The 27,185-nt window shown below is 52.0% G+C and overlaps 2 protein-coding genes across 2 annotated transcripts in view; both read right to left on the minus strand.

Annotated features, from left to right (window-relative positions):
- The window catches only part of FOXRED2 (FAD dependent oxidoreductase domain containing 2), a 15,319-nt gene extending 10,690 nt beyond the window's left edge, over positions 1 to 4,629 (minus strand). The window contains exons 1-5 of the mRNA XM_032416376.1: positions 4,473 to 4,629; positions 3,446 to 3,994; positions 1,681 to 1,932; positions 1,269 to 1,532; positions 338 to 504 (exon numbers count right to left, since the gene is read on the minus strand). Of these exons, the coding sequence (XP_032272267.1) occupies positions 338 to 504; positions 1,269 to 1,532; positions 1,681 to 1,932; positions 3,446 to 3,993 (1,231 nt within the window). The 5' untranslated portion in view covers position 3,994; positions 4,473 to 4,629. The remainder of the gene's footprint in view (positions 1 to 337; positions 505 to 1,268; positions 1,533 to 1,680; positions 1,933 to 3,445; positions 3,995 to 4,472) is intronic.
- Positions 4,630 to 7,299: 2,670 nt separating this feature from the next.
- EIF3D (eukaryotic translation initiation factor 3 subunit D) lies at positions 7,300 to 21,372 on the minus strand. The gene is made up of 15 exons (XM_032416377.1): positions 21,132 to 21,372; positions 18,667 to 18,799; positions 18,318 to 18,363; positions 17,097 to 17,233; positions 16,514 to 16,599; positions 15,859 to 15,931; positions 14,597 to 14,709; positions 13,746 to 13,878; positions 13,078 to 13,225; positions 12,147 to 12,277; positions 11,390 to 11,475; positions 11,180 to 11,309; positions 8,377 to 8,519; positions 7,925 to 8,208; positions 7,300 to 7,449 (listed from the first exon to the last, which is right to left on the minus strand). The coding sequence occupies exons 2-15, from the start codon at positions 18,787 to 18,789 to the stop codon at positions 7,436 to 7,438; spliced, it is 1,647 nt and encodes a 548-aa protein (XP_032272268.1). The 5' UTR covers positions 18,790 to 18,799; positions 21,132 to 21,372; the 3' UTR covers positions 7,300 to 7,435.
- Positions 21,373 to 27,185: the final 5,813 nt, after the last annotated feature.

Genomic DNA, 27,185 nt, shown 5'->3' on the forward strand with positions numbered 1-27,185 from the left:
CGCTGGGGAGGAAGCCCGCGAGCACTGCTCCAGCCTCACCTCTAGACTGCCCCGCTGGGGAGGAAGCCCGCGAGCACGCCTCCAGCTCTGCCTTCTTACCAACACCTGCTGCTTGATGGGCACAGGCTTGAGCATGTCATATGCCACCCCCAGATGCACTTGCTTTCACACCTTACCTGACGCTTTTCTAGATCTATCCCCAGCCCACGAAGACCTGCTGCCCTCTGTCCCAGACAGAGTTTAAGACAATCGACTACCGACAAGCACTCCCATGAAGGCTGCTGCAAATCAGGTTATGTTTACAAAGCCTGGGGATGGTTCTCTCCGCCGGGCTCACCTGTGTACCGGAATCCATGGATGAAGCCCCCGGCAGACTTCCGGTAATCCACAGAGTGGCTGGCGGTGCCCAGCACAAAGAGGCCCCGGCTTCCTTTGGATTCATAGCTAGCTTTGACCAGCGGGTACTTCTTGCTGAACTCACCCCCGGAAGACAGTCGGAGGGACCTGTGAGTAGAAAGGGTTGTTAATAAAAATCACTGCTGTGTATGAAACGCTTACTACGTGCTCCTCACTGAGATAAGCGTACGTACGTGCTTTATATTGCTTATTGTGTTGAAACCACACCAGGACCCTAGGAGCCGGGTATGAAGATCTCTGTTTAACAGCCGGGTATGAGGCTCAGGGTGAAGATGTGGTGGGTCAGGGACAGAGCCAGGATTAGAGCCTGACTTGAGGCTAGGCTCTGGGCTCTGACTGGGCCCTGGGGGACTTGCTGGGCGGGCGTCTGCTTCAGGCCCTCCAGTTTCTCCCTGTCTGCCTGCGCCTTGGCCAGGGGAAAGTGAGACACTGGACGGATTCTTTGATACCAAGCCTTGCCAAGGTACCTGGGGCAGCAACATCTCAAGCAAAGCAGTCGAACTCGCAATTATAAGTGAAGTCGGTGGCTACCATTTTATGAAGCATATAGTATATGCCGAGTACTTACTCTGCCTGAGCCCCCCTTTCCCGTCTCTCGGGTGGAAGATCACGACGCAGATGAAGACCCACTGTTGCTGCTGCTCCAGGATGGAGGGCCTCTGGGCCGCCCATCCTTGTGAGGACAGCGAGCTCACGTCCTGGGCAGGGGACCCGGCAGCACCCATGTCCACTCTGACGGCGCCGTCCCGAAAGCCCTGCCGCTAGCCCACAGGGTAGTGACTCTCTGCCCCTGGGGACGTGTCAGAAGGGGTTCACGAAGTGACCCCAGCTCCACCCCTGTGTGGACTCACTCGTTGAAAATGGAGAAGTCGAAGTTCCAGCCCAGACAGCGGATGACCCGGTCGTAGGCCACGCGCATGGCAAAGTTGTCGTTGTCGTCCTGGGGGAGGGTGATGGCGTCGGCACTCTGGTTGCCTTCCTCCAGGAAGAACCTCAGGGTGACGTGGAACTTGCCCTCGCGGTCCTTCACGACAGCCAGATCCGTCAGGTCAGACTCAAGCAACCCATCCAAGGACTTCAGCTGGTAGGTGTCCAGCAGGCCATTGTTGATGGCCCTGGGGCCCGAGGGGAACGCCAGGAGAGAGAAAGGAGTCTGAACGGGGCACAAGGAGATTCAGAGGAAGGGGCACTTGTTCCAGTGGGGTCAGGAATGGCTCTCAAGGGGGCTGGTGGTACGGAATCCATGAGCAGCTCATAGCATACCTGAGGTCTCCTACGTAGTGGGTGGCCCATGACAGTCGGACCCGGGAGCGGCTCAGCATGTGGATAAAGTTGGTGACACCCAAGATGTTCTCTGCTGTCTCGAAGGCAGAGTTCCCACGCCCCAGGATCAGCACATTCTGACCCTCGAAGTCCTTGGGGTCCACGGACACAGACTCGTACCCCTCTACGTATTCGGAGCCAGGGAAGTCAACCTGGTTGGGGACCGACAAACCGGTGGCCACAAAAAGCACGCTGCAGGGAAGGGACAGACGGAAGACGGCTTAATTTCTGAGCTGGAAGACCACGACGTGAAACTCACTCCCTGCCCCTGCTGCCTGGCTGGCCCGCCTCCCCCAGGCTGCTGGCTCCTAAACAATCCACAGGAGAACGTCCCTTCATTCATCTGTTTACTGACCTATCCCAAAGTATCCGAGAGACTTCACCCTTGCCCCTCCCGGGCCCACTCCAGTGGACGGTTCCCTTTACCCCGTACTGGGATGATGCCAAACACAAGAATGAGTCCAACTCTCTGAGAAGGGGACACATGAGAACTTGAACAATTCCCCTAATGTTGAACACAGCAGTTAGGCCAAGTGTGGCCCTCAGTGGTGAAAATGAAACTTGGCGGTCCACTTTCCCTTTTCTGACGGCTGGGCCGAAGCAGGGGACTGCCGAGCAGGAATTTTGTCTCAGGCCCCTACCCAGTGTTTCGTGCATCATCTCATTGCCTACAGAAGCCCTGAGTTGGTGTTATTTGACCTGCTTTACAGGTGAGGAGACACAGGCCCTGTGGGCCCATGGCCTCCCAAGCTCCTACGACAGCACAGCCAGAATCCGAACCCGGGTGGGCGTGATTCATGCTGGCGGGCATTACTTTCCTGTTTGGGGCAGCCGGAGGCTGGCTCCCGCCGGCCTGCAGGATGGTTTGATTACAGGCGGTTTTGAAAACAGAACCGCACGGCCCGTAGAAGACATTGCGGGCCCTGTGGCTCCTTGTTTTCTCACCCTTGCCCACCCAGCTGAGATCTGAATCCCCTATGCTGTTGCCCGACTGTCTAAAACGCAAGGCTCCCAAGCTGACGGAGCCCTTCTTTCCCTGGGCCGGAACAAGCAAGGGGCGAGGCTGGGCCTCCGGCGAAGGGCCTGAGAAGATGAACTCCGGGCACTTGCCTGGAGCCAAGTGGCAGCCCCATAGCCGGGAAGGGAGAGGCAGTCTGGTGTAGCAGAAAGAGCACAGGCTTCGGGGTCAGGAAGACACAGGCTCAGATTGTGTGACAATAGCACCGGTGACTCAACTTCTCTGGGCCTCGGCTCTTCATCTGTAAAACGAGGGTCAGGGAACTGCCCCCAGGGTCCTTGTAAGGGCTGAATCGGGGCAGTATGGTGTGTGACTCTGAGTTTGGGCTGTCTACACGACATTAAGCTTTCTCCCAAGCCAAAGCAAGCTAAAACTGATTACTGGCAGCCCTGCCTGTGCGGCCTCCCACTCTAGTTCAGGTCTGAAATCCCACGGAGCCCATCTAACACTTGCTGGACACTTTTCCCGGAATGTCTTCTGAGGAACACTAGTTCTAGGAGATGCTCTTCAGAAAGGGCTTTGCGGGTACATAAGCTAGACGATGCTGAATACCCAAGGTTGGTGTCACAGTGAACATGACAAATGGATAAAATCTCTAAAAAAAAAAAAAAATTACTCTCTCATTTCTTCCCCACGTACCGCCGACCAAGGGGTGCCAGCAGGTCGGCTCTGGGATGGGTTCCTTACCCGCACCGGTGTGCGTGACCCTTCCGGTCCGTCAGGATGAAGTAATGGCCGTTCCAGGCCTGCCGGTCCTTGTGCAGAGTGACGTGGGCAATGGTCGTGTTGTACAGCACGTGGAGCCCCAGCCGGTCTGCGAAGTCGCCCAGGTAGCGCACCATGTCGCCCGCGTCGGGGAAGTAGGCGCGGGAGTAGTGTCTGAAGAGCAGCCGGGGGTCGTGGCTGAGCAGAGAGTTCCAGTCGTGGCGCAGGTTGAACTCGGCGTTGGCCTTGCCCGTGTGCCGCTTGTTGATGCTGATGAGCTTGCGGTGGCGCGGGTAGCGCGTGAAGAAGCTGCCGGGCCGCGGGGCGCGCTCGAACACCGCGTAGTCCCTCCCGGCCCGCTGCAGGAAGTAGGCCATCTGCAGGCCCGCGGGCCCGGCGCCCAGGACGCAGTAGTCCCGGTGAGGGGGCGCCGAGGTCTGGGGCGCGCGCAGGCACAGAGCCGGGTGCAGGGCGAACGTCAGGAGCAGCCCCGGCGGGCCGCACAGCCGGGCCGCGGCCGAGAAGCCCATCCTGCGGCAGACCACGGATGTGAGGCCTCGCACCCCGGATGGCCCCTCGAGGCCCGGGGAGATGGGAGAGGGGCAGGGGCTCGCCTGGCCGCTCACCGCAATCTGAGGTCGAGCCGGGACCGGAACCCAAGGTCCTCTGAGCTCATCTGCCTGCCCCCATCCTTTCAAGCCCGGATCTGGGGCTCCCCCCAGGAAATCCGAACGCCTCCATCTCCTCCAGGGCCTCGGTTCCCAGGAGCGCCACCCCCGTTCTTACTGCCATGGTGGTACGAGGGTGGGTGTTCCCCCACTCTTCCCCTAATCTAAGGGGTGCCCAACACCCTTCCCGAGCCCTCCCCAGCTTAGACCCTCGAGGGGCCGGTCTCTTAGGCCCCGCCCCGCCCTCGAGACCGAAGGAGGTGTGGCCTCCGGGCCACGCCCCCGCCAGGTGCCCGGCGCGCCGGGCTCCTCGATCACGTGACAGGGATGGCCCAGCACACCTGCCGCCACGCGACGCAAGGCCACACTCCTGCCGGCGCGCGCTCTCCGGGGGCCGCTCTCCGCGCGTGCGCGGTGCCCACGCCTGCAGCGCCTGCCTCTCGGCACGGAACGCGGACCTCCCAGCCGCGCGGGAGACAGCCCGCAGTCGACTGCGGCCGCGCTCGGCCCGCCAGCACCGCGGCGGCCCCGCCCCTCCCGCCCGGCCAATGGCAGGGGGCGGGGTCACGTGCGCGGCGCGCGGTACGCCGGGAGGGGCGGGGCGGCCGCGGGCTCCTGGCGGCGCGGGACAGGCACGCACGTGCTGCCCGGGGGCCGGAGGGGCTGGCGCCGCTGGGGATCGGGTCGCGCTGGGGCGCAGGGCTCTTGTGTTAAAGCTGTGCCTCTCCACGTGCAGGGGAGGCACGGGAGCAGATGACTTTGGTCTTACACTCCACCATGAACGTAGCCAGACACTCGTTGGCTACCCAGTTTTGGGGGACTGGAAACCAGGTCGACGTCAGGACAAAAAAAGCAGCTAACAGGTGTTTGCTACAGTGATGCAGTCTGTTGTTTGCTAAGTAACATGCATGACTGGCTGGCTGTCTCACCAACCAGGAGAGGTAGGCGATTCTCTTCCCCGCATTCTGTCGTCACTGGCCAAATGGAGGTTTAGCAGTGATTTGCCTGAGACCAAACGGTTAAGTGGAACCTGGAATTAATCCCCTGCCCCGCTTATGCCAAATTATGAGCTCTTTCCAAAAAGTTTATTCGTCATGTTTTGCATTCTTGGTAATGTCGTAAACAAAGTGGCCCATGATAGGCCAGCGTAGACACAAACCCGCTGCTCATGCCCAGCAACTGGTTTGGCTGCAGCAGAGGGAACGTGAATGGCAGGAGGATGATCCTGAGCCACCGTTCAGGTGAACTGGATGATCGAGGCTGGCTTTGCACAGGTGGAATGTGGACCCTGCTTTAGATTTACAGGGGCAGAATGTATGCCATTTTGAGAGAGGTACAGGAAACTTCAAGGGGCATTAAGAAGTCCAGTGAGATGGGGCTGATGGTTCTCATGGAAGGCAGCCATGCCTGGTGTGGAAAGAACTCCATGGTCTAACTGCATGGCTGGAGCTTCTTTTTATTAAAAATTGTCCCTGGGACCTCTCTAGAGAAGTCTTCCCTGACCTCTCAAACAAAGTATCCACTAAGGAGTGCCACTTACCTATTTATAGCCTGTATCTGCATCAGAGAAAAGGTCCATAGAGCAGAAATGATCATAACTCTGGTGACCTCAGGGCTTCCTCCAGGATCTGGCGTACAGCAAGCCATCAGGAAGCATTTGTTGAATAAACTGTGAAACCAGACAAGCTATGCAAAGTACCTTACCAAAAATAAAAAGGTCTACTTCTCAGTTGTGAAGATACGAGAATGAGTGCTGGCAAATAATTAAGTACCTGAATTAGTTGTTGGTCTTACTTGGTGAGTAAAGTCAGGACTGATGAAGTGTGGCAGGGCCTTGACAGTGGGCTGACAGGCAGGGGGATGCGGTGGAAGGTTTGAGTCAGGACTGAAGCCATTAGCTTGATGGCCCCAAGCAGGACGGGTAAAGTAGGGGATAAAATAAACGAAGCAAGTGGAAGCTGGTGCAAACTTTTTAGGGCCCAAGGCTGATGCTGACTTCCACCTGCCCATTCATCCCATATAATCCTGCTGGACTGCACCATGGGTCTGCAAGAGGCAGTTTGGTGAGGCCCAGGCCCAACTCTGAAACCCCATGGCACTTGTCACTGTACTTCAACGTATGCTTTTTAATAATCTACCTATCTTGAAGACTCCCCAAGAGGCATGTTGCATGCCCTAGCTAACTTTAGGAAAACCAGTGTTTGGTTGCTTTCTGAGGCTCATTATTATTTTTTAAAGTTTTATTTATTTGAGAGAGCGAGCATGAGCAGGGGGAAGGGCAGAAGCAGAGGGACAAGCAGACTTCCCACTGAGCAGGGGGCCTGATAATGGGGCTCAGTCCTAACACCCTGACATCATGATCTAAGCCAAAGGCAGATGCTTAACTGACTGAGCCACCCAGGCGCCCCTGAGGCTCAATTATTTTGATTAAAATGGTAACTTCAGGAATGTTACTCAAAAGCTGAGCCTGTTTCCTCATCAGTACAATGACACCACTTCGACCAGCATTCCAGTTCTGGGTCAGGCTCAGATGAGGTATTTATAGAAAGCTTAGTATAATACCTGGCGGGGTAATTACTTCAAACCATCCAGAATAGAACACTACCCACTTATAACAAGTTTACACATCCTGAGCGTTCTGTAGCTGACTTACGACACGCTGCTTTGAGGGTGCTGGCTTGGGACTCGGTCACCAGCCCAAACCAAGCTTGAAAACAATTTACAAAACAGTGATCACCACCAAGTGGAACATCCATGAGAATCTTCTGGGGCAGTCTCCTTCACATGAAGCATACCCACCTCAACCTTAAAAGACCGTGCCCTGCTTTCCCTTTTACTAGCGATTTGTGTCTCCGAGGGCAGCAGCTGGGTCTGGCACAGCCAGCAGGCACCTCTGCCAGTGGACACGGACCTCTTGTGGGGACCTCCACAATGTGCCTCACAACCTACAGCCATCCCCAGCAAAGGATGTCACGCAGTTCCAAGAACAAAAACATCTAGGACATTCACCCTCTAACAGGAGTGTAAAATGAGTAACGCTCAAGAACAAATAAAGGAGCCCTGATTTTGAACTCCAGATAGAACACGGCTGTATCTCACCCTCCCTCGCCCAAGAGCTACTGGGGGAAGGAAGAGGGGCTGCCGATCAACGTAAGCACATGATGAAGGTAAGAGACTAAATAGTTATACTTTATTCCACCGTCAAACTTCAGACAGCAAGAATCAGGCCAGCAGTCCACTGAGCATCCAAAGCCCTTCTAGGCTCAGTGGAATCACAAACTCCAGCTTCACATCACCGTCTGGTTTAAGTTTCTTCCTCTGAAAGACACAAAACGTTAGAAAAAGGAGCCATGTCACACTAGTGAAGTGCTTGTGATTTTCACCAGCTCCACTCGGAAGGTAAGCCTTTCGGATCGTCATGCGGCTAAGGAATTCCCTTCAGTCACCAGCTGGTGGTGAATGAAGCAGCAAAGAGGCAGCCTGGGGCCCATGTAACTAGCCCAGAGCATCTTTGCTCCTTCAGACCATGGGCTAACCATTCCATTGCCTTTCCCTCAATGCTTCTTCCTCACCCTAGCCTCTAAAAGGTCCCTCCTCCCCTCCGGGCCCCTCATATGATTTCAAGGTGCTTGAAGTAGCACCTGGCTCCAGAGTGAAGGCTGCTCCGAAGTCTAGTCTCAGAGAACTCTCAGGAAGTTCCACATCAGGGCTCCAGAGAGAAGGGTGGCTATAGAGCTCGGTCCCTAGCTAGCCTCAGCTAAGTCGAGACTTCAGAAAGAGGCCTGCTACACACCTTCCTCCTCCTCCTCCTCCTCTTCTTCATCCTCATCGTCCTCATCGGAGCTGAACGTGCCGTCGGGCAGGCTGTAGACGCGAATGACCTGCTTGTTGGGGTCTTTGAGGATGAGGTACTTGCCCTCCTCCAGCTTCATGCAGATGTCGATGACGCAGCGCAGGATACCCCAGGCGTTCTCCACGCTCAGGTTGATCTGGCTGGCAAACTCATTGGGCTTGAACTGCTGGGTGCCCAGGATGACGTGGCGCGAGGAGTCTTTCACGTGGTACCGGGACACGTAACTAGCAGGGGGGAGACGGGGCGTTTGTGGTGGGGGCGGGCCCGCACAGAGGCACAGCAACACCTGGGACCAGGAGCAGTTCTTCCCAAGGGAGAGGGGAGAGGCGAGCCCAGCCCGCAGACCCCTCCTTGCAGCAGATGAATTCAGGACCCCCGGACCCGAATCTCACCCAAGCTTGAGATACTCCGATCCGGCCAGCAAAGCGCAGCACGTCCATCGGGCCAACTTGTAGCTGTTGTTCTTCAGCTCGGTGGCAATGACAGCCCCTCGCTGAGAGTCCAACTTCTGACGCCAGTCGACACCATTGCAGTGCTGCGGGAGGCAAGCCGGGCCCAGGAGTGAATGGGGGCCCCTACTGCCTGAGGCCTGGGACCTCCTCCAGCAGAGAAGGCACTCCTTTGTGGGCTTGGTTCGGAAGATGGGGAGTCCGCAGGTAAATCACAGGCAAGGCTGTCACCACGAAGGCGGCAAAGACACGGCCCCTCCGTGCACAGTGGGCACCCAGCCAACTGTAACTCCTCTAGTCTAGACCAGGACCGACGCGTGCCCAGTGACACAAGTGCCATATGAATAATGGCAGGGGCAAGTGCTGACTGTGCTGTGTGGGAAGGGAGGGCTCCCTGGAGGCAATGCAATGGCTCACCCAGGGGAGGGCACTGACGGAGGCTGGAGGTGGCGTGCTGGGAGAGGCACAGGGAAAGACAGGCTGCAGGCCGGGTCAGCCCTGGGTGGGGGTGGAGGCCGCAGAGGGGAGGCCAGGGCCTGACCTTGCGTATATACACGTGCAAACAAAGAGATCGTCTTCTCCCACCACCTCGTGCGTGGACGTGGGAACTTGGGACCCAGAGTGAAGTGACTGGTTGAAGGTGACATGGCAGAGTCTCAGATTGTCTTGGTTCATGGCAACCAGAGGCCAAAAAAACCCCCACCAGAGTTCCTTAAGTGGTTAGGCCCAAACCATTCAGGGGTAGTGTTTCAACAGATACGATTCCCTCAAAACCACTCTTAGGAGTTTGCTGTGGCGCTCCAAGAACCTCTCCCCACAGCCGTGCTGCACGACGGGAGCAGTGTGCTGGACAGTTAGCTGGCAGAGACTAAGCGAGGGGAGGGTGGGGTGGAGGACGGTGCTGAGGAGGTCAGTTAGGGGACCAGTAAATGCACAGTAACAGGCGTGATCAGCAGCGTCCTCCACTGGGGTGATGACAGCAGAACCGACGGAGAAGATGGCCCACACCCGCCTGCACAACAGAAGAGTATGGAGGGGGGGACACGGGGGAGGGGGCAGGCTGGGGTGAGAGAGAGGAGGTGTTTGAGGGTGAGCCTAAGGGAGGAGAGAGACAGCTGACGCACAGGAGGGAAAAGGGAATTCAGCAGAAAAACAATGGGATGGGAGTCCAAGCAGCTCTGAGGAATCACTGTTAAGAGTTCAAGGTTGAGGCCTGCGGTAAGCACAATGCTAAGATGACCCCCGATGGCTCCTACCCTCGTGTGGGTGGAACCCCTGCCGGTGAGGAAGCCACACCCATGGTTTCGCACCTTCTACATCAAAGGCATTCTGCACATGTAATTAAGGTCCCTTAAGACAGGGAAACCACCTGGGTGGGCCTTACCTAACCATGAGTCTCTTACATCTGGGTGTAAACCAGACGGAGAGAAGTCAGAGACTAGAAGCACGAGAACAATCTGCTGTGCCGTTGCTGATTTGAAGGTGGAAGGGAGGGACCCTCAGGCAAGAGATGTGGGGGACCTCAAGGAGCCGAGAAGCCCCAGCTGACAGCTGGCATGAGAACGGGGGTGCTCAGCCCCACGATGGCAAGGAACTCTGAAATTCTGCTAACTAGAATGAGCCTGGAAGTTTCTTCCAGAACCTTCAGATTCATTTTAAGCCTTTAATTTGTTACGAAGCAAAAGAAAATGAATACACAAGTAACTGTAGTAAAAAAATCCGTGTAGGGGACTGACTTGAAAGAAGGCTCCACTGGAGCTCAACAAGGAGGGGAGCCAGCAGAGAACAGAAGCGAAGGGAGCGAAGAGAAACGTGCGAGACCAGAGTCAGGTAGCAGCACAGAGGGCAGAGCCACACCGCGGCCACGGGAGGCCCAGTGGGAAGTCTGAGAAGAGCCACTGGCCCCAGTCCTGAGGTCGCAGCAAGGCTTCTGGTGTGCACCTTCATCGGGCGACAGAGGCTAAGGACGCCTGGGGAGTGGGAACCCGCAGCGTAAATGCTCTCCCCGAGGCTCTAACGAAGGCAGAGCAGAACGGCCCCCAGACTCCATCTCATTAGACCCCGTTCACTGGGCGCCTGAGCTGTCCTTCCCACGGAGGACCCTTTATTCACTGCAGCGGCGCCCGGGAGCACTGCCCCCCGCAGCCGAGTCAGGCACAGAAGCCCGGGGCAGCTTCAGAGAGGGGAGCAGCCCAACAAGCATGGAGCATCAGCATGAGAGGGAAGCAGAGGAAAGATGAAGGAAGCCCATTTCTTTCAAGAGGCCTCCTGAAGAGCCAAATCTTCGCTGATCTGAGAATCTCGGAGTTCAAGAAGGGAAGGAGTTGGAAGAAGAAATCAGAAGGTTGGAAAGAAGGTAGTGGCTGCTCTAAGTGAAAGAACAGATCAAAAAAAGAGCTCCGGGGCTTACAGGACACCTGCCAACCCAGATGATGAGAGATCAAAACCAGACGCCAGCAGAGAGCAGAAGCCCATGGGAGGGCAGAGGGGAACAGAGAGGGAGAAAGTCCTGTGAGAAGGTAGTTAAAGTTCTTAGGCCTTAAGCACGTTCTACACACACACGATCTCTTTCTCAATGAAGAACCAAGGGGAGGAGAAACTCAGAAGACAAAAAAATAAAATAAATAAATAAAATCTTGGTAGCCGTGTAAATGATGCATGGGGACTGAGACCAAGGCTCACCAAGGCTGGCCAGGGACAGCATGGCCCACAGGAACCACGGACAGGGCGACCAAGGATGCCTCACCCTGGAATCCCACTCGTTGAGCGTTTTGATGTTGATGAAGGACACTTCCCCGTTGGCTCCGGTCATGACGCCATCATGCTCACAACGGACAATAAGGTCAATGTCATCTCCAAGCTTCCACCTGCGGTACCTGCAGTGAACACGGAGCTTGTTTGGTCACCGGAGAACCTGGCTTTCAGGGAGGCCGCCCCATCCAGGCGGCTGACATACCGGTAGGCGACAGAGGCGACTTCGTTCTTGTCCATGTCGTCCTCCACAAACGGGTTTGGGTTGGGGAAGTTGTATCTTTCCTTCCCCTGCCAACAGACAGAGGCGTCATGAGACAGAGAGCACTTTCGGCTGAGCCCATCAGCCAGACCCTGCATTCGGCTTAGTTACAGCCCTGGCCGGCTCCCTGTAGCCCTTGGGGTGGGGGGGGGAGGCTCTTTACCCTTCCCGACCTCGAGCACGAACCCTGACAGATCCCGAGTGCTTGCATGTGCCACCGGTGTGCTTCATGTGTCTGAATTAACAGCCACGCCCCCCTCCCGGTTTCATTTTTCTAGAGCACATGCCACCACTTGTTACAACATAGGTTTATTTAGTTTACTGTCTTTCCTCCATTAGAATGAAGCCTCCTAGGAGCAGGAACTTTGCTCACTGCTAGATCTCCAGCACCTGAACAGTATTATTTGTATCAAACACCGTATTTATCAAAGAGTTGAAGGAATCCCTACAACCTGTCTGGCCGAGAAAAGTGTTCTTAGTACCCTAACCTCACGGAGAAGAAACGTACCGCACACCACAGAGCTCTGAAGGGGTGGCTCTAGGGTTCAGTCAGGCAGCCTGACCTCAAAGCCCCAGCGTGGAGCTCCTCTCTGACAGCCCTGCTTAGTCCCACAACCCCAGAGCCTACCAGGGAGCAGATGTTCCATAAACAGAGGTTGACAAAACAGAAACTGGTGCCCAGAGGCTCTCACCGCCTCACCATTCTCAAGCACTGCTGGGAGAAGTTGTGGTTGATGTAGGTCGCTTCCATGGCCAAGTTGCGGGGCGAATTGAAGGAATTGCCTTCATCTTGCGGGGGCTCATTGGCGGTCTCACTCACCGTCAGGAGGTCTGCAAAAGCGGCGGCATGATCACCCACCCACGACACCAAGCCATCGACAGTGTGCCTGGCACTGCAGGGAGGGGCGCAGGCCCATCCTTCAAAGAACCACCGTCTGCCAAGCCGGCTCTCCCAAGTGTGGGGCGCAGAGGGGAGGAAGCGGGGAGCGCTGCTGGGTAACTTCAGATCCCCTCTAATGTTAAATTCAAGCACATCAAGATGTTAATTTAACATCTCTAATGTTAAATTAAGAAATCGATCCCCTTTCAATCTTTTTTTGGATTCCTCAAGAGAATGTCTGATTTTGTTAGTGTTTCAACAGACAGAAGGCTCTAAGCCTCAGGTGTGGGATTCTACCATTCGGTCTCACTGCTGTTATGTTTTGGAGACCTGCTTTCCCTTGATGGCATGTGTATACACGTTTGTGTGTATCAGACACGTGCAAACGTATTTTCCCTTTATAATTACACTTTAGTAAAGAAAATAAGGCATTAAAGAAAAACACGAAGTAAACATCAAAGGTGGTATGGAGCATTGGCAGAAGTCAGCAAAGTGCCATCCAAAGGAGTAACATTTGGAAGCACAGTACTGGGGCCCTGGGAGGCCTCAGGAAGCCGGCGCCTTGAGGAGGTCCTGCAGCAACAGGCCTTCCCTTCTCCAGGTCCCTGAGCAGGCTGGGAGGGTGCAGCCGCCGCTGTTAACGCCTGCGGGCAAGACAGACCGTTTCCTGCCCATTCTCTAGAACCAGGGACTCGCTCCGAACCAACACAACACCCAACACCTTGGGGCCGCTCCCAGACAGGCTTCTTACCAAAGTCAGAGTTGTCCCTCTTGTCAAAGAAGAGCTTGGACCCGACTCTCTGCACAACGATGTCCCAGGAATACACGGAGCGGGTGCAGCTCATCAGCGTGGCCAGGATGGCATCAGTGGCAAACACGTTCCCCTGAGTTTTTGCCAGCTGCAGAGAGGACACAGAGAGAAAGACGGGAGGATACGCTGAGCTCTAACTGCCCATCTGCACGGAGGGCTCCGCAGGGAGCTCTCACGGCGTCCTGGACGTGTGCCTCTGGCTGTCCGAGGGGGAGTCCGCAGGCTTCCGCTGGCACACCCTGGCACACGAGGGCCGGCAGCTCTCCGACCACTCGCTACATTCCGGGATGGCACCTCGTGACGCTCTCGTCCTCACCCCAGTGGCTGTGGTAAGCACACTGGACCCACTGCACAGGGGAGGAAAGAAGGCCTCGGTAGGTGGCGCCAGGAAGCACGGCGGAGCTGGGACTCAAGTCCAGCTCGGCGCAACACCAGCATTACGGGGGAGCCAGTCAGGTGCTCGTATTCCCATCTAATCCTGACCTGTTTGGGAGCATCTTATCTAAAAAGGGGCTTCTGAGGTCCACATGATTCATGTGTATGCCCGCGCGCTGTTCCTGCTGCGGCCTCGGCCGTAGAAGCCGGCAGCACTCGTCACGGGGGCCCACCTTTCGGATGACAGGGTCGTCTGTGGTGGTGACCGTGTGGAAGATGCGCTTGATGCTCCGCAGCGGCTTCTCGCTCCTCGTGGTGATGCGGTCGAAGGCTTTATCATAGTACTCCAGGGCCCCACAACACTCGCTGCGGGGAGAGCGGGGAAGACACGCAAAGGAAACGGGAAGGTCAGCTTTTTAAAAAAAAAAAAGCCATGGAGGGGCACCTGGGGGGCTCAGTCGGTTGAGCATCTGACTCTTGATTTCAGCTCAGGTCATGCCCTCAGGGTGGTGAGATCAGGCCCCGCATCAGGCTCTGCCTTTAGCAGGGAGTCAGAGTCTACTTGAGATTCTCTCCCTCTCCTTCTGCCCCCCTCCCCCGCTTATGTGCTTTCTTTCTCCCTAATAAATAAATCTTGAAAAAAAAAAAAAAAGAAAGAAAGAAAAAGAAAAAAAAAAACCCCATGGACTCTAAAGTCTTATCTAGAAATCCGATATATAAAAGAAGAGATGGTTTCCCTGACGAGAACAGGAAAGACAAGCAATCAGACTTCACTCAGGTCCCTGTCGCTAAGCGTGAACACAACCAATTGACTCAAACTCCCCATTTTAATGACAGGGAGACTGAGGCCAAGAGAGGGACACGGGTAGTTACAGAGGCATCCAGGTACGAAGATTTCTGGCCTGGCACTCTGGCCCCCACTGACTTACTTCTATCTACTACTTGGGGTAAACAGCTCTTTGTAACGTCAGGAAAAGCTTTGCTTCTGATGAACTACGGTCTTTCTCTTTCTGCCGAAAAAGCTACACAACCTGCTCGTCCACACACGAGCGCGTGCCAGAAGGTAGCCAAAGACGCCACTTACATGTCCTGGGGCTCTGATACTTCCAAGTAGCGCATCTTCATCAACTGAGGAAAGTCCATCTCCTCTTTCACCTCCCAGTCACTACGGACCTCCACCGAAGAGTCTCGGGGTTTCTGCAGCGCAAAACCAGTGGAGGGAAAAGAATTAGAGCCAGCACGTAACCTAAGCAGAAGGCAGATTAACAGTGTGAAGAGCTTTTAGTCAATAAATCTCTCTGGAACATCTACCACGCGCTGGCTGCTTTATAATAAGCATCCCTGACTCTTCGGAGTTTACAATCTAGAAGAGGACTGAAGGAGTCAAGAGGTCAAAAACAACCAGGAATTTTACTCCTAGGTGATGTCGGCACCCAGGGCACACCAGCTCTTTCATACGCATGTATTTTTTTTTTTTTTTAAAGATTTTATTTATTCATTTGAGACACAGAGATAGAGAGAGAGAGAGAAAGCATGAGCAGGGAGAGAGGCAGAGGGAGAGGGAGAAGCAGGCTCCTCGCTGAGCCAGGAGCCCGATGTGGGGCTCGATCCCAGGACCCTGGGACCATGACCTGAGCCGAAGGCAGACGTTTAACCATCTGAGCCACCCAGGCGCCCCCATACGGATGTATTTTATAAAGGAGCTCTAGCAGCTTCTTTTATTTCTCACAGAATGTTAGCACAGCAAGCATCACATGCAGCAAAACCTAACTGCTGCCACCCGAGCCTGTCTCCTGCTTACACGCATCTTCCGTTCTCACAGCGTCCCCACTAGCACCTGCACACGAACGTTGTCGGCAGCATTTTTCCTAACAGCAGCAAGTGGAAACCACCCAGACGTCCATGTCCCAGTGAACGGGTAACAGAACCTGGTATATCCATACAACGGATTCGGCAACAAGGAGGTACTGACGCACACAAGGCGGATGAGCCGTGAAAACATGCTCAGTGAAAGGAACCAGACACAAAAGCCCACATGTTGTAGAAGTCCGCTTATATGAAACATCTAAAAGAGGCAAATCCAGAGACAGAAGAGACTGGTAGTAGTCGAGGACTGGGGAGAGAGAACAAGGGCTGACTGCTGAAGGGCATGGGGTTCTTTTCAGAAGGAGGAGAATGTTCTGGAACGCAGGCCCGTATCCGTGAATGTACCAAGAACCACTGAACTGTACACTTTAAATAGGTGGGTTGTATAGTTTGTGAATTTTATTTCAATAAAGCGCTTATAAAACCAAATAAACAAGCAACACTGAATTTCTAGATAGAACTCTGGCGTGGATACACTACCTGTGACTTTTGGTCCCACTTCTGCCTCACTCCGAATTGTTTCTGAAACTTTTTCTGCAGTCGTATGCGCTCTCTAGAAAGACAAGAAGATTGTGCTTTTGGCGCAGATCCTTAAGTCCGTGGCTTTTCGAAAGGCGGAAGCTGCCATCCTCTTCTGCTAAACCGCAACATCACCACTGACTTCTCAGAACTAAGAAACCAGGGGCTTTGTGAAAAAGAGCAGACCAAGAGTGCACATTCAGGTGCTTCAAGAGGCACAATGCCCCCCAACACCGACCAGGTGGGTTTCACTCCCCCTCCAGAGAGGCCAGTGGCAGCCCCAGCCTGGGCAGGGTGGCTGCTGCCCGACCCAGCCCCCAGGGCCCCGTGGGAAGGAGGCCCCGGCAGAACCGAGCCAAGGGAAGCCCCAGGGCTCTTCTTATCTGCCCTTGTTTCCTGCCAGTGCACGGCCACTGCCAAGTACCTTGCGATCTGCCAGTGGTGGCCCTCAGAGAATGAGGGCAGGCTCAAACAGTGGCTTCACTGGCATCTGGAAGGTTTTTGTTTTTGTTTGTAATGCTGGGGAAGACAACCATCCTCCTGCTCTGGCCCAGTGATTTCAGAGTACACTCAGTCCTGGAAGAGTAACTCGTTCCAGGAGGACAGGAGACCTCACCTCTCTTTCTGCTTGGCACTCTTAGGCAGGGTCTGCAGGTTGAATTGCAACATGTTCCGTCGATCTTTGTCTCTACGGAGGTTCCGCTGGGAATTAAGAAAAAACACCCGTGTTAAAATCCTGGGGATGTGACGGACAACAGGCAGAGCTTAATGGGAGGTCTTTACTTGGAATTCGCGTAGACCTATGTTCACACATTTTTTTATTGAAGCAGGTTTACGGGCTCTTATTAGAGGTGCAGTTTGCCTCTTTATGTAGTAAGGTGCAGCCCGACCGGACCATCTACTTAATAAAGCCTGCACACAGCAATGAGCCAATAGGCACCTTTTTACCTGACGCAAACACCCCCACTTGGCACAGAGACATGATGTCCTAGCCTACCACAAAAACCTAAACTATTTAAAGGCATCTCTGGACCCAGTAAAGTTTACTTTAGCATAATGTTTCACTGGTCAGCTACTTGGAAGTCACTGGAAGACCTATGAAAATGAACTTTCTTCAGTACACACAAGGTAGCATTTTTAGCAAGTGGCAGCCAATGGTAATGGCCCCAAGATGGTCAGATTGCTGGCTCTTGGCCTACCTGTGCGAATCGCATCCGATTCCGCTGGTAGGCAGTCTTCTGTGTGCGCGCTGTGTCCACCAGCTGGAAACTAGTTTCGTCCTCCTCGTGGAAATAAGCATACTGACTTCCACCTCCAAACTGAGAGGAGTACTTATCTGCAGGCAAAGGCAGTGGGGTGTAACAGCTACTACCTACAGACTTTACACACGTGCTGGTCTAAAGCCCTGCTATTTAAAGGGTGTTCTCTGGACCCTTAGCAGAAGTGCATGCTGACGGACTCATCCCAGACCCCTTAAATCAGAATCAGCATTTTAAGAAAATCCCCAGATGATTCATGTGCACATTCAAGTTCAAATGGCTCTGATCTAAAGAACTTTCTAAGTCAAGACATCTTGAGTCTGAGGACCTCAAGCCCATTTCACACCCTGCCTTATTCTGTAAGAATAGGAGTTAAGATTTACTCTCCCAGAAAGGGCAAACATGGGACACGCATTATGCAAATGCGTAATCATCTGGTACCCAAGGCAGACATGTCTAATGGGTTATGATATACTTTACTGCTGGCCTCAGCCTCAGATCTTTTTTTTTTTTTTTTTAAGATTTTATTTATTTGCCAGAGCGAGAGAGCGAGCACAAGCAGGGGGACTGGCAGGCAGAGGGAGAAGCAGACTCCCCACTGAGCAAGGAGCCCAGTGTGGGACCTGATCCCAGGACCCTGGGATTATGACCTGAGCTGAAGACAGACGCCTGACTGACTGAGCCACCCAGGCGTCCAGCCTAAGATAATCTTAACTTAGTATTCCAAGGAGTCACTTCTAACAATCTCAACTGGCACAGAAAAAAACCCAACCCATTTACTTTATCAAGATCTTAAAATCTGGGGTCGTAAATCTGGAGTCCACTGATTTGGCTTCCCAGGTTCAGTAGATCCCAGGTACTGGAGTGTGCAAAATGGGAATGAGTTCAACGGATCTATGAAAAGGTTCGTGGCTCCCTGAAAGTGGGAGGGAAAAAAATCCCACTATAACAGATTAAACCTATTTAACAAGCAGTCTAAGTTTTGAGGCCATAAAAAAGAAAAAAAAAAACAAAACTGTCTACAGTTCAGACTATGCCCCTAAAAACTATGAATTATCATCATCATTTTGTTCCTGTTCTAGAATGCTTTTGGTTGGAGGTTACTAGAAAAAGTAACAATCCTCCCAAGGCCCTGGTCTGGGCAGTCAGTTGAACACTTACTCGTGTACCTCTTATCTTGGTATGTGGCACCCGTCCAGTCTGCAACCTGTGAGAGCAACAAGAGAAGAAAGAGAACACACAGGTCAGTCAGACACGTTTCTGCTGACCCAGAAACCCCCGTAAGTGAAGACGCAGTCTGGGGAAAATGTAAGAAGGACTGGCTCACAAGGCCTTTGTAAGTGTCCAGCTCTCCTAGGACTAATGGAAGTACCCAGACGTTATAGCCTTCCCCAGCTGGTGTCCCTATAAGAACACAGCAGTTACGTTTTTGAGAGAATAAACTTGGAATGAACTAATGGAGGGTAGCAGCCACAGTTTAAAAGATTCACTCTCACCGACAGGCAAGTACCTTTCCTAGCCGATCTCCTTTGCTAAACGGCTGGTAGGGCATATCCCGAAACTGCTCGGGCACCGCACAGGGACCCCAGCCTGAGGGGTTGTCCTGGATCACGGGGGTCATGAACTTTGCCATCTTCTAAAACCTTAAAAACACAAATAATGTGAGCAGCTTCATGAAGAAAGGCCTCCGAGTACAAACAGCCTTCCACTGAGATAAGACATAATAATGATAAAATTCAAAAGGCAACACACAAGATGGAACACTCAACTGTTGAGCTCCTACTAAATCTGTTTCCTCGTAGATAATATTGTGAATACTTAAAACTTGGAAGACCACTAGCAAAACTATTTACCGTATTGCACTGATTCTGTGACACCCACTTTTCTCACTATAACATCTTTGAAATGAGGCTGCACCTTATGCTTGATTGGCTGTCTTATCTTAATTGGCAGTCCGTCTTTCTTAGTGCTACATAACATAGTGCTTCTTAAACTCAGTGGTATCTCAGGTTTGATAGAATGAAACCTTTTCTTAAGTGTAATAACCATGCTCTAGTTCTCAAAAACACCTTCACCAAGGCATACAATTTGTAGCTTCCCCAAGTTTCAGTCTCTTCAATGTAAAATGAGTAAAACCCTTATTTAATTCATAGCACAAGATCATTGCAAGATTTGGTAGTTACACATATAAAAATGCTTCCATTGTAGGATGCCACACAATTACAACTGGGACTTGCAAAAAATGCATTTATACACAGGGTGCTGAGAAAAAAAAGGAGCCCATAAGTATAGTCTGATGTTTAACTTTTCTTTCTTGTTCTTCCGATTTTCTGTCATCAATGCAAATCCTTATGCAGAACAAGTGGACACAGAGCCAAGCAAGCCTGTCAGAAAGCTGAGGTTACCATAAACCTTAGGCCGTAAAAGTGGCCATATGTCACATGTTTGTAAATATTATAAGTACCAGTTATGGGTCTTAGGTGTTTTCCCTGCATAAACTCAGTGAATGGCCCCAACAATCCTGAGGTAGCTTCTAGTATCATCCCCACTTTTCAGATCAGAAAATTGAAGCACAGAGAAGCTAAGAAATTGTTCAAATTTGCAACACTAGTTAATGAAAAAATCTGAACCAAAGCAGTCTGGCTGGAATCCATATTCTGTGAAATGCTCAAGCAGATCTTTGCCTGACAGTTCCTATCAAAAACCTATGCACTTATCATCCATCGTAATCCGCAGGTGAGTTCCCAGAGGAAAATTCATTGCACAAATATTTCTGTAGCCTGAAGAGTCATCAAAGCGCACAGGCAGAGTGATCGTGGGAAGTTCTCAGTGTCCCATGACGGGGAAGAGATTCAAGCTTCCTACAGAAGTGACACCGGGGTGACAGCAACAGGGAACGAGAGTTAACTCTAAACTTAAGCTACACTACAGGAAGAGGACTGAGACAAGGAGTGGCAGCTTCAAGACAACTCTCGTTAAAATGAGTATTTACAGTGTGTCAGACACTGGGTTGAATAAGTTAACAGCACTAACTCCCCCACACCCCCATTTTAGAGATTAAAAATTTGCAACTCGGCCAATTAAGCTGTTGAACTGCCCACTGTTTCAACAGAGAGTTGATTTCCAGGGCTGTCTGCCTGAAGTCCAGCACTCTTCCCCTTATGTTATAGCTCGGCACCAGCCCGAAAACAAATGGGGTTGTAGACCGTACCTCGTAACCCAGTAACAATATTTCAAAACGTGTGAAAAAAAAAAAAAAATCTAGTCGTTCTGCCACAGTTCAAAAAGGAAACAGACCCAAGGCCTGGCATGCACTTCTCCAGCGGGTGGGAGGACGTCCCCTGGCTTCCACAGACGTAAAATAAGAATGAGCAGAATGGAACCAGAAGCAGAAACAGCCTGTCAGTTGCATCGGAGTGACAGCTGTACCGGCGACAGGGGCAGGGTGGGGCACTCAGAAGGGGCCGTGTGGCTGGCGGGGCACGGTGTTGTGTAGGTCATCGCGGCCACTACAGATCGGATGCCATCAGTTCCGGAGAAGAGTTCCAGATCAGAGATCAAACCTATGCTACCATAGCCCTTCATTCCACACCTTTGGACTGTGAACTCCTCAGGCCAGGGTCGAACACTGCTCAGTTTGGAACCCCCCAATACCTCCTTCACAGAAACTCTGGGAGCCTCTGGCCACTTTGAAGTCCCTGAGACCCAACGGGGTTAAGAGACACTATCAAAGTCGCTCAGCCCGTGGCCGCAAAGCGGAGCCTAAGGCCAGGGGACCTCACCCACAAAGCCGTGACCCGCAGCCCTAAGAGTATCGGGCCTGGGGTCCCCGAAGGCGGATTCCTGCCCCGCCCAGCGAAGGCGCAGAGACGGCCGGAGCCGTACGGGAGGTCTCTTCCGGGAGGCCTCCGAAGGCCGGGCCCAGCCCAAGCCGGCTCCAGAGATCCACGGAACCCTACGGAACATTCCACTCACCTGTAAAGGCCTCTGCTGGGCCCGGATGACGATAGATGGTCCGAGCCGGAGACCGCGCACCCGGTTGCCCTCCGAGGAACAGGAAAAAAAGGGAGAAAGATGCGCACGCACCGGCCGGCGCCGTAAACACAATCGGCGCTGTCGTAAACTGCCCTCTAGCTTCCTCCGGAATCAACGGCAGACGCACGAGTCGTAAAGCGACGGCACACCCGGAAATTCGTCACTGATTTTTGCGAGATGTCTTCGTGGTCTCCAAGGAGCCAAAACGCCGGAGGTGTGTTTACAGTTACGTCACGGGCGCATCCGGCGACGCCCCCAGAGGGCTTCCCGAATTTTTGAAACGTGGCGGCGGTGCATTTGAAGCTGGAGGCGGGGAGTGGTGATGGTCTGTGTCCAGTAGCGCTTCACGGAAGCTTCGGCCCCTCTGTATCGCAGAGTGACCGCCTTCTCTGGCCAATCGTGTGGCTCGGGTCTCACAGCTGGGGGCAAGTTGACGGTCCGGGGCCGAGTTTACGGTTACCATCCCTCCCCCCTCCCCGCCCCTTCTTTTAGTTTCGGAAACTGAGGCCCAGGGGGGCTAAGGTATCCTAAGTAGCTCCGATCGCTAGTGTGGGGGGTAGCCGCCAGGATTCCAACCACACTTACACGGTTCTCAAGCTTTGTCGTACGACGAAGATTTCTGGAGCGCTAATGTGTAGAACGGAGACTCCGGGTGTCACTTCCATTGACTGTTACTCAGCTACGTCTAAGCTGGAGGCCTGGAATCTGCGTGTTAGCGATTGTGATTCTGAAGTGGCGACTCGGGAACCACTTTGCTGCAAAGGACAACGGTGCTGTCCTTTCTGCAACTATTGGCCTCTGGAATTTGTCCTGGAATTATATTCGGGGATTTCAAAACATTGAAAGAGAATCTGAGGATGTGTTTTTATTCAAACTTCAGATTCTTTTCTATCTGGTCTGCTAGGATTCCTTATCAGTCTCCCAGCGTGACTCCTTTATTGGAAAATAAATCTGTTAGATCTGATATCTGCTCGGCTCTGCCACTTGCTAACTGTGTAAGCTTCACATCTCTGGGCCTCAGTTTCCTTATCTGTAAATTGGAGACGATAAATAATTGAGCACTATGAGGGTAAAAATAAATTCATGTGAAAATAGTAATTCCACTTACCAGTTGTGTGAACTTGGACAGGTTATTTGATCTCTCAAGCTGCTTACTCATCTGTGACATGAAAATATTAATGGGGGGGCACCCTAGGGGGTAGGGGGTGGTTCAGCGGTTAGGTGTCTGCCTTCAGCTCAGGTCATGATCTCGCAGGCCTGGGATGGAGCCTTGTGGGCTCCCTGATGTTCAGTGGGGAATCTGCTCACTCTCCCTCTGTAACTGCCCCTGCTTGTGCTCTCTCTGTCAAATTCATAAATAAAATCTTTATTTAGAAAAAAAATGTTAATAGGTGCATTTGTTTCCATAAATTTTCTCCCAACCTGCTCATGTTCCCAGTTTTCCTAATTTTTGCTGATGGCATCCAGTTAATGGTGCTCGGCGCAAAGCCTTGTAGTTAATCATCGATACTTCCTTTTCCCTTTCCCACCACATTTCGACATTCAATCCTTTACCCAATGTTCCTTGCTCTACTTTCAAAATATGTCTTTTTTTTTAAAAAAAAGATTTTATTTATTTATTTATCAGAGAGAGAGCCAAGCATGGGGAGCAGCAGGCAGAGCAAGAAGCAGATTCCATGAAGAGCACGGAGCCCGATGGGACTCGATCCCAGGACTCCGGGATCATGACCTGAGCCGAAGGCAGGCGCTTAACCAACTGAGCCACCCAGGCGTCCCAACTTTCCAAAATACACCTTGAATGCTACCACTTTCCCCCACCATATCCAGCCTCTTGCTTGGACTCCCAGTGTCCACTCTTGCTCCTCTATGGTTCCTTCTCCAATGGAACCCAAAGCAATCTGTTCACAGTCTTCTAGCAGCTTCCTATTATGTGCTTAGAGTGAAACATGAATGTCTTCCTGTGGCCTGTCTGGTCCCTGACTACCTTTCAACTTTATATCCTGCCTTTTTTTTTTTTTTTTTAATTTGTTTAGAGAGAGAGAGTGAGCACAGCAGGGGTGGGGGCAGAGGGAGAGAGACTCTCAAGCAGACTCCCCACTGAGTGTGGAGCCCCACACGGGGCTCGATCTCACGACCACGAGATCACAACCTGAGCTGAAATCAAGAGTCAGATGCTTAACCATCTACATAACCCCGGCACCCCTGTATCCTGCCTTTCTCTACTCACTCTGCTGTAGCTACCATGATCTTTTTTCTATGCCTCAAGTACATCAACTTCATATCTAGCTCAGCAGGGCCTCTGCATTTGCTGTGCCTTCTGCATGGAACACTCTTTCCCAGATTTAACCATGGCTGGCTTGGTCTCATCATTTGCACCTCTGTTCCAAGAGTTATCTCCTCCATGAGATCTCTGACCACCATTCCTAAAAAGGCTGCTACTCCCTGCATCCCTCCTCGCCCCCTTACCCTGCTTCGTATTCTTCATAGTTCTCATCATGCTCTGAAATATTTTTCTGTTTCCTTGTTTAGGTTCTGTCTCTGCCTCTAGAGTATAAACTCCATAAGAGTAGAGGCTTTGTCTGTCTCACCTAGAGCAGTGCCAGTAATACATATTTATTGAATTGTTGAATAAAGGCATAGGGGTTTTAAGAGAATTGAATGAGAAAATAAATTTAGCACATTACCCTGGGCACATAAATAAGCACTCGATTAACGTTAGTGTAATTAAGATCAATATCAATTGTAACGTGTTCCAAAATGTAAGGGGAGATGTATTTTTGCTCAATTGCTTAGATCATGTCTTTTTTCTTTTCTTCTTCTTTTTCTTTTTTGCTGTGGGTTCACAGGCCATCTGCTGCTGTCTCTCCCTTGTGTCAGAGTTTAATCATCTTTCCCATATTTTGGCCCAGACATCTCCCCAGATGGAGAAGGATTTGGAGTGTCCTGTCTCATTCTCAGTAGTGAGTTTCTGGCCTTGGGTGGGAGATCTTGCCTTTGTTCCTCCCCTCAACCGACACCCCTGCTGCCTCTCTCTCTGTCTATCCCCCTGTCTACATGCAGCTGGGATGACCCTCCTTTACATTAAATCAGAGTGCGCCCGATCTCCTGTCCTCCCACCTCAAAACAGTTTAGCAGCTCACCTCCAGCCTGGGGATAAAATCCTGCACTCTGTTCTGTGGCCTGCAAATTTCGAAATGGCAGCTTCTCACTGGCAGGATTCTCTTTCTGGGTCCTACCCAGGTTCATTACTGCCCGGAGACCTCTTTACCTGCTGTCCTCTGGTGCCCCGAATGCATCTCCCCTAGATCTTCACGCACTCGTGTCTTCATCAGACAAACATTTCCTGACCACCCCTCTGAGGAGCCTCACGCCCTTTACTTTCTCCCTACCAGGGGCCTGGCACTCCTCTGGGGATTTACATGAACTCATTTAATTCTCACTACAGCTGTGTGAGGTCGAGCCTACTAGTCTTCCCATTTTCCAGATGGAGATACGGAGGAGTGCTCTAGGCTGAGCAGTGCAGAGAAGCTGGGGTCTCGCACTCAGGATGCCACCCAGCTCCTGCTTCTTTTGCTTCTCTGTTGGTGTTTTACTGGATGACTAACATTTGTCTTGTAAAAAATTATTTGTTTGGTTTTTTTATCTCCTTAGGAGAAATGGAAGCCTCAGGAGAGGTGGGACCTTACATAGCTTGTCCACTGTTGGATTGCCAGCACCTAGAATTAGCACACAGTTCGTGCTTGGAAAATGTTTGTTGGGCACGTGAGGATCTCTGCGGACGGTCCTTTCTTCTGTGTGTCCGCAGCACTTGGTGGAGCCCTCCGTTGCTGTGTCTGTCTCTGGTACCAGCGTCCCCCACCTCTGGTACTCCAGACCCTGCGTTCCTCTACCATGTGGCTGCATTGTTTCATGAGGAGACCTCATGGCCCTGCACAGGACCTGGCACACAGAGCGTGCCCAGGAAATGCTTAATGAATCCAGGGCCTCTAGATCCTGCTTTCAGAGGCTGTAAAATAAAAATGTTAACATTCTTGCCAGAGAAATGCAGGTTTGAGGGCAGATGCCCATTTCTCAAAAGATTTCACAGCATCTTCCCACTTTGGAGAGGCACAAACACTGCCTTTGGGTGATTGAGTGACTAATTTTTTCATTATTACCAACAATGGCTAACAGTAGCATCACAGTTTAGAAGTGACAAGGTCCCTGATTTCATCTGAAGCTCATAGCGACCATATTTTAATACAAATTTTACAGTTGGTAGAATGAGGCTCAGAGAGGTACCATCACTAACATGAGGTCACACAGCCAGTGAGAGGCAAAGCTGGAATTTTATTTCCTCATTCCACAGACACATTGTGGAGCACCTTCCATGTGCCTGGTATAGGCTAGGTGTGGGATGCAGCAGGGAGCAGAGTGGGTGAGGGTCTTGCCCTCAAGGAGGGTACTTTTAAGTGGGGGAAGGTAGACACTGGGCAGGCGTATAGAGATGTGACAAGGAGGTAACGATGCTTCACCAGGGCTCTGTCTTAGAGAATGGTCTGGGTGCCGCACTTATAAGGGCAGGGTTCAAGGAGGCCCCTCTGGGGAGGTGACATTTGAGCAGAGACTGGAGGGTAAGAGGGAGTGAGCAGGGAAGAGCCTGGGAGTTGCTTACGTCTGCTTGGATGTGCCCAGTCCTGGGGAGCTCATTCTCTGATGCTACTCTACCCTCTATGGATTTCTTTTTGGTAAACATTTCTGGTTCCTTTGTCTATTTCTTGGTGTCACCTCAAGTCCACTTGGGCCTCATTTCCCCACGCCTTCCACTTTGTCAGAATTCTGACAAAATGGCCACTTCTGGAATTACTCTTCTTCCCTCCTCTGGGATCTCTGATTCCTGCTTGGTTTCTCCCCTCCTTTTTGGGGACTTCTTAACTTCCTTCTCTACACCCGCCCCTCCCCACATGAACACATTCTTTCTCCTCTAACCTCTCTGGCACCATCCAGGCACCATCATCTTCGTGGAGCCTGCTCAGTGCCAGGGTGAATGAGCTCCTTTTCAGCTGCTGGCTTGGGCATCTTCATTGAGCTTGATTGGCCCACATTCTTTCCAGTGGCTGCATTCTGCCATTCCTTCTTCCTCAGGGTCTCCCCAAAAGCTATTGTCTCTGCTTGGAAGGCATCTCTGTTCCTTGACGAGTTTTCAGCTCTTGGTCAAATGTCACTTCTTTGGGGACACCTTCCTTCCTGCTCCCTGTGCTTCCCCTTCTGAACGCTTGTGGCAATGGTAATTAAATGATTATGTGTGTACCTATTTGATCTGCGTGTCTGTTCCATCACATGGAGCACCCTGAGAGGGTGGGAATAGGGCTTGTATTCCCAGTTGCTAGAACAGTGCTTGACATAAAGTAGGTGCCCAATTAGTATTGGTTGATTAAGTAAGTCAATGGATTAGAGGATCGAAATTGGTCTGCAATCATTCATTCAATGGGTGTCACTAAGGGCCACCCCTTTGCAGCAGGACCCTGTGTATATAATGATTGATAGTGAGATTCTTGTCTTCAAATAGCTCCCAGTCTAGCCGAGTCAGTGACTGCAAAGCAATTTCTAAACTGAAAAAGGGAGAGCCATAGGTGACTGCCGGGCCCTCCATATACATCCCCTCCTGTCGTGTCTAGAAATGAGAGGCACCATTATTCCTGTTTTCTGACCAGCCTCTTGTGCTATTCTGTCCTGGCCTCTCCCTGCCAGATAAGGCAAAGGCATTTTCTAGTAGGAACCTCCAATACCTTCAAAAGGGAAGTAGCATTTTTGAGTGCTTACCATATGCCAGACGATGTGTTCGTGCTTTATATCATTAATCATCTCTTTGATTCTTTCTGAGAGTTCTCTGAGACAGGCATCAACCCTCCCATTAATGTGGGTGGGGAGAAGGCTCAGGCCAATTGGGTCCTTGGTCCAGTGAGTAACAGCTGAGCCAGGATTTGAGAGCAGTTTTGTGGATTCAATATCTTC

This window comes from Phoca vitulina, unplaced genomic scaffold (assembly GCF_004348235.1).
Source record: "Phoca vitulina isolate PV1807 unplaced genomic scaffold, GSC_HSeal_1.0 scaffold19, whole genome shotgun sequence".
Classification (NCBI taxonomy): Eukaryota; Metazoa; Chordata; class Mammalia; order Carnivora; family Phocidae; genus Phoca; species Phoca vitulina.

Coding starts and splice junctions, on each gene's coding strand:
- EIF3D (XM_032416377.1), bottom strand. CDS start 18,789: ATGGCAAAGTTCATGACCCCCGTGATCCAGGACAACCCCTCAGGCTGG. Junction 16,600..17,096: donor ATCGGATGCGATTCGCACAG/GTAGGCCAAGAG, acceptor CTTAATTCCCAG/CGGAACCTCCGTAGAGACAA. Junction 8,209..8,376: donor TCGGAGTATCTCAAGCTTGG/GTGAGATTCGGG, acceptor CCCCCCTGCTAG/TTACGTGTCCCGGTACCACG.